At 47.6% G+C, this 6,000-nt stretch overlaps 1 protein-coding gene across 1 annotated transcript in view; it reads right to left on the reverse strand.

Moving 5' to 3' along the window:
- The window catches only part of Aldh1a3 (aldehyde dehydrogenase 1 family member A3), a 34,864-nt gene that overhangs the window by 24,718 nt on the left and 4,146 nt on the right, over window positions 1–6,000 (reverse strand). The window contains exons 2-3 of the mRNA XM_021166690.2: window positions 4,657–4,761; window positions 1,614–1,754 (exon numbers count right to left, since the gene is read on the reverse strand). Coding sequence (XP_021022349.1) covers window positions 1,614–1,754; window positions 4,657–4,761 — 246 coding nt within the window. The remainder of the gene's footprint in view (window positions 1–1,613; window positions 1,755–4,656; window positions 4,762–6,000) is intronic.

Consider the following 6,000-nt stretch of genomic DNA (forward strand, 5'->3'; position numbering starts at 1 on the left):
ATTTTTTTGAATCAAAGACCAAAAAGGTGATGTCCCTACCTACAAACTGGGCCTCAAGGTTTGAAACAAAATTTTAACCAGGAAATTGAATTGTACATCAGCTAGAGTGAAGGTCGTGATGGTTTCAAGACTCCCCGTGGGGCTGGTGATCTACATTCCAGTGCAGGTGCTTGCCACCGAGACCTGAGAACCTGAGTTGGAACCCTGGGATGGATATGGTAAAATAAGAGAAGCTACTCCTGAAAGTTGTCCTCTGACCTCTACACAGACACTGTGGCATGTGCACACCCACACGATGCGCCCCGCACCACACAAAGAATACTGACTAAAACATTTCAAAACAAAAGACTTCCTGTGACCCCGTAATGTCTTCTGGTCATCTGCCTCAGGACCAAAGGAGGGCTGAATCTTATTAACCCACAGACTTCCAGCTTCTCAATGCCTTCCCAGCCGTGCAGCCTTTGTGTACACCCATGGGTAGGCTGTATTGCTTTCCTGTTCCTCTTTCCTAGCAGAGAGGCTAAGATCTCTAAAAGACACTGGCCAGCAGGGGGGCGGGGCAGCTTGGGTCAGAGCCTGGGTCTCATGTAGCATCAGTCTAATAGCTATTCTTTCTAATAGCTATCTCCTCTTTGGCGCTTACTGTATGCTGGGGACTCTGATGACTTTAAATGGCTCTTTTTCAAACAGCACTTGGTATCATTATCTGTGACATTTGACTGAAGAAACACATCTCAGGCAGCTAAGAAACTAGCGTGTAATTAGTAAGTGGCAAAGGTGGAATTTGAGCCTAGGCCCTTCATGCTGTGCATCTTCTCTAACCAAATCTCATCCCCAGCACCATTCTGCGTGTGTTCACCGCTGTTCTGTTCTGGGACGATACAGGGATGCATTCGGATAGTGCAAGGACTTTGATTTTTCTGGAAACAATGTCATTTGTGCCCTCACATCTTCCCAGCACCTATACTTTGATGACTGAAATCTGCAGGTAGCACCTAACCCTTAAATTCATATTGCATTTTTTTCCTATACTGAATTTCCACAGAAAGGCTTAGCTTGCAAATCACCATAAGAGATGAGAAGAAGTAGCTACTAAATTATAAATTATAACAGTTCACGGGGATGCAAGGCCGATTGCTTATTTCTCGGATTTTCCATGTAGTGTTTTTCAGCTGAGGTGATTCCAAATGACTGAAACCCCAGGTAAGGGGAGACTAACAGAACTATGACAAGGTTAGAATTATGTCTGCAAGGAAGTTAACGGGAAGCAGAAAACAGCTACTCCATAAATGTCCAGGTAAGGTCAGGCGAGCCCAGCCTCTGGGGACTGGTTGTGAATGTCTCTAGTCTGGAAACCACGGAGGCAAATCCTTTCCTTGACACAGCTAGACCGAGAGGCTGATCTGCAGTGGAGGACGCCTGACTTCAATATGATAAGGAGGAAGTCTTGAGGCAGGGACACCTGCTACCCACACCCAAACACCAAACAGACCCATAGCCACACAAAACAAACACCTCAAGTGTTTCCAGCTGCATCCCACGGGGACAGATCCCTCAGTGACAAGGGCAGTGAGGACAGTTCCCCCCAATACTTGCCCAGTGCCCGTACTTACAGCCAGGATCGCACGGTCCCTTTCTACAAGGTCAGCCAGCTGATGCAGCAACTGGCCTCTGCTCAGGGCATCCAGCCGGCGCCATGGGGATCCCCGCTGGAAGGCAGCTTGAGCGGCCTCCACAGCCTTGTCCACATCGGGCTGCAAGGCAAAACAACAGAGAGAATGTGTCGCTTTTCATGCAACCGCAGTCTGAGGGCACACAACACAACAGCGTCTTGCCGTGGAACCCAGAAAAGAGGGGGCAGCCCAGAGCTTCAAAGCAACACGTTTTTTAAATTCCCTGGATGACTTGGGGGCTTTCAAGTGATTTTTTTTTCTTTATATGGTAAGTTGGTTTTAGTTTTTCTGTATGGGCTAAGTATTAATGTTTTATACAGTTGTTCACCTCAAATATTTTTCTTGATGATTCAAGACTAAAAGATTTCCCAGGCCAGAGAGATGATGGCTCAGCCAGCGAAGTGCTTGCTGTGAACGCTAGGTGATCCAAATTCAGTCCCCAGAATCCATAATGGAAAGAAAGGGACGATTCCCAAAAGTTGTCCTCTGACCTCCTGGTGAACACAGAAAGTGTCGCCAAGTCACAGACATGCTATATACATGCTAATAAGTAAAATAAAACTTAAAACTTTAAGAAAGATTCTCCATGTGTCAGCTTCATTACAACGCACACAGAGACCACCAGGTCCCTACCTACACTACGTGTTGCACTTAAGGAAGGGTGACAGCCACAGGGCTTTGTGGTATATTTTTTTAAGCTCAGACTTGAACTGGAGCCTAGCATGTGCTGGACAAGCTTCCTGCAACTGAGCCTTGCCTCTGCCCTTTATCTTTTAAAAGGACAGAGTGTGAGCTATGCGGAGGAGAGTCACCTCTCCTCCTTTCAGGGGAATGGGCTCTAAGGAGCTGGCTGCTGATAGACAGACAGACAGGCTTGGTGCAGAGTGTCTCCCTGGGGTGATGTGGCAGGTAACTGATGCTGTACTCCAGTCAAGGAGAGGCCTCTGCCAAGACCATCTCCAATGCTGGACAGCGTGGTTCTTGTTCCGGCTTCTGAGTGGAGGCCAGGGCAGCCTCTGTCTCTGGGTGCACAGAGCCAAGCACTCCTTCAGGTGATGGGAAGAGCCAGCACTTGCCAGAGATTTATGGGCCGCCTGCCCCCTTTGCCAGGCCCACCCAGCTCTTCCCCAGCTCCCCCTCATTTCGTTGCTTTTCAGTCTAAAGAACCACAGGGAGCAGGATCTATGCAGTCTGTGCAGGCGAGCCACTGTGTCCTGTGCACGTAGAAAAAAAAATGGCAGTTGTGGAAGGAAACTCCAGTCTTCTTCACCTTTATTCTACCCGCTTGGCCTCACCAATGCACAGATTATCTGGCAGAAATCTGGCAGGGTAGTGGTGATGCACACCTTTAATCCCAGGGCTCAGGAAGCAGAAGCAGGCAGATCTCTGTGAGTTCAAGGTCAGCCTGGTCTACAAAGCGAGTTCTAGGACAGCCAGGGCTACCCAGAGAAATACTGTTTCAAATGAAAAACAACAAACATCTGTCTAGCAGTGGTGACTGTATACATCTGTGACCTCAGCACTTGACGTGGGAGGTGGAGGCAGGAAGATCAAGTGTTCAAGGCCAGCCTGGGTTAAATAGCGAGAACCATCTCAAGCAACAAGGAGCTGAGTGTTTACCCCACATGCAAAAGGCCCCAGGGTTGACCTGTAACACCAAAGAGAAAACAAATATGTCTCCTATCTGTAGTCCTAGGAAGATCCCAGAGCCGAGGAGTTTTCCACTAGTCTGGGAAATAAAGCAAGATGCCATCTCAGAATTGGAGTTGGGGGAGGGGAGGAATGGAGGAAGGGAAAAGAAAGGGTGAGGGGAGGGGATGGGAACAGAAGGGAGGAATGAGGAAGGAAGAGAGGAAAAGGAGAGAGAGGAAGGAGGAAGAAATGAAGGGAGAAATGAAGGAAGAAAGGAAGGAAGGGAGGGAGCAAGGGAAGGAGGGAGGGAGGAAGGAAGAGAAGAAGAGAGGGAGGAAGGGAGGGATGAAGAGAGGACAGGAGGAAGGGAGAAAGAAGGGAAGGAAGAGAGGAAAGGAGGAAGGGAGAAAGAGAGGTATGAAGGAAGAGAGGGAGGAAGGGTTGAAGAGATGAAGGGAGGGAGGAAAAGAGGAAGGGAGGAGGAAGGAAGAGAGGAGAAGGAAGGAAAAGGAGTGAGAAGAAGGGAGGAAGAAATGAAGGAATGGAGGAATGAAGGGAGGAATGAAAGTAAGAAGGAAAAGAGGAAGAGAGGGAGGAAGGGATGAAGAGATGAAGGGAGGGAGGGAAGAAAGGAGAAAGGAAAGATGGAGGCAGGCAGGCAGACAGGCAGGCAGGCAGTCCACCCAGCACTTCAGTGGTTAAGCAGAGAGCCACATTTTCCTTCCCTCTGTAGGAGGCTGCTATCATCAGGGGCCCTTCTATTGATGGCTTTGACATGCACAAAGGGTGCATGTAGAAGTTCCTTCATGCCCATGTGATAAAGGAGATCTTACACCAGGCAAAAGGTCTATGCAGACTACAGCCTCACCGGACCATGTGAGTTTCCACTAGCCCCGAAACTGAGCAGTCACGTGACATCATCACTACTCCCGGGATCATTTGGGAGCGTCCTCCCCACCCTTCAGCCCCCACCCCCTTTTAAGTGTCTCCTGCCAGAACGCTACTTTTGGTGAAACACACCAGCAGGAAATGCCTTCTGGAAAGATTCTTTAATGCTTACAGGTTGAAATAATTGATAAAAACCTTCCCTTTAGCTGTGTGATGAAGACAGCTGAGGTCATCCTCAGAGATGGAGAAACATCCATCAAAGACTCGACTCTTTGTAGAGGACCATCTGTAACTGATCCCACGCTAGGCTGTGACTGCGCTGCACATACCGACCGGCTGCTGTGGTTGCCCTGGCCCTACCTGGAGGTGGGCCCACATGTTTTACAGCCAAGCCATACAGCTTCCCTGTGCTCCATTACTCTCTAATTGAATTACTTAGAAAAGGGGGAGGGGGAAGACCCACCTTATCTCCTTCTTCCACCTCACATATTTTCTCTAGTGTTGAAGGGTTATATGTGGCAAACTTTCTTCCACTCTTGGATTCGTGCCAGTCGTTGTTGATAAATATCTAACCGGGAGAGGAAGTGTAACAAATTAGGCTTAAATCAAAATCATACAATCCCAACATGCTAAGGGTCTTAGGTAACGTCTCGCCTGACTTCTTCCCCGACCCCCTCCCCTGGATGTCTTATAGATGAGCCCTGGAGTGGGGAACAGAACACAGAATTATATAAAGCAACCAACTGGGAGCAGAATTAATTTAAAGTTCTTTAGAGTTATTTTTTTTTAAATCATATCTTTGTTTGTAGCAATAGCATGGATTTGCCAAGTAATAGCTGCATTAAATGGTAAGAAAGACTGTGCACGTTCAAGCTTGTGTATTTGTAGGCTTTAGGAAAAGGTTGGGCAGGTTTGTGTATAAATCAGCATACAGTCTGCCGGGTCCCAAAAAGCTGTAAGCTATGCACACTTCCTCCTTTCAAGTAAGACCCCCAGGTCCTAAGTTTATTTGAGATCTTCCCATAAATCCTTAGGCTTCCTCAAGCCACACGGTGGCATTATCTCTGCACCCCTCACAATGTCTACTTCCCCGGGGCCTTTTACAAAGCCTGCACTGGAACACCAAGTTAAGTATCTGGGTTAAAATCATTTTAGATTACTTTAAGTGATATAGTAAACTATAATTTATATCCAGAAATAAGTAACTCACAAAAAGATTATTTTATAGAAGCCTCAGTTATCCAAAACACAGCTGAAAATAGAATATTTGAAAGGAATTTATCGAATCAGTGTACCGAGATGGATTCTACTCGTTAAGACTGTGTTCTAATCTCTAATCAACTTTAAAAGATGGTGCTAAAATGTGTGGTTTTGCGGGCCTGGAGAGGTGTAAATGAGCGCTGGCTACTCTTCCAGGGGACCTGGGTTCAATTCCCAGCACCTACATCACAGCTCACAACTGTCTGTAACTGCAGTTCTTGGGAATCCTACACCCTCACACATATACATACAGACAGGCAAAACATCAATGCACATGAAATTTAAAAAACAAAACCCCAAAGAAGTGGTTTTTGGATGGAACCAGAAACAGAGGAGAGCTAACACACAAAGCATGCTCTGATGGCAGAGAAGACCTGTCAGCCACCAGGACAGCTGCCAGGACAGCCACCAGGGTAGCTACCAGAGCAGCCACTAGGACAGCTAGCTACCAGAGCAGCCATCAGGACAGCCACCAGGACAGCCACCAGGGTAGCTACCAGAGCAGCCACTAGGACAGCTAGCTACCAGAGCAGCCATCAGGACAGCC

The sequence above is a fragment of the Mus caroli genome, chromosome 7, assembly GCF_900094665.2.
Source record: "Mus caroli chromosome 7, CAROLI_EIJ_v1.1, whole genome shotgun sequence".
In the NCBI taxonomy this organism is placed as follows: Eukaryota; Metazoa; Chordata; class Mammalia; order Rodentia; family Muridae; genus Mus; species Mus caroli.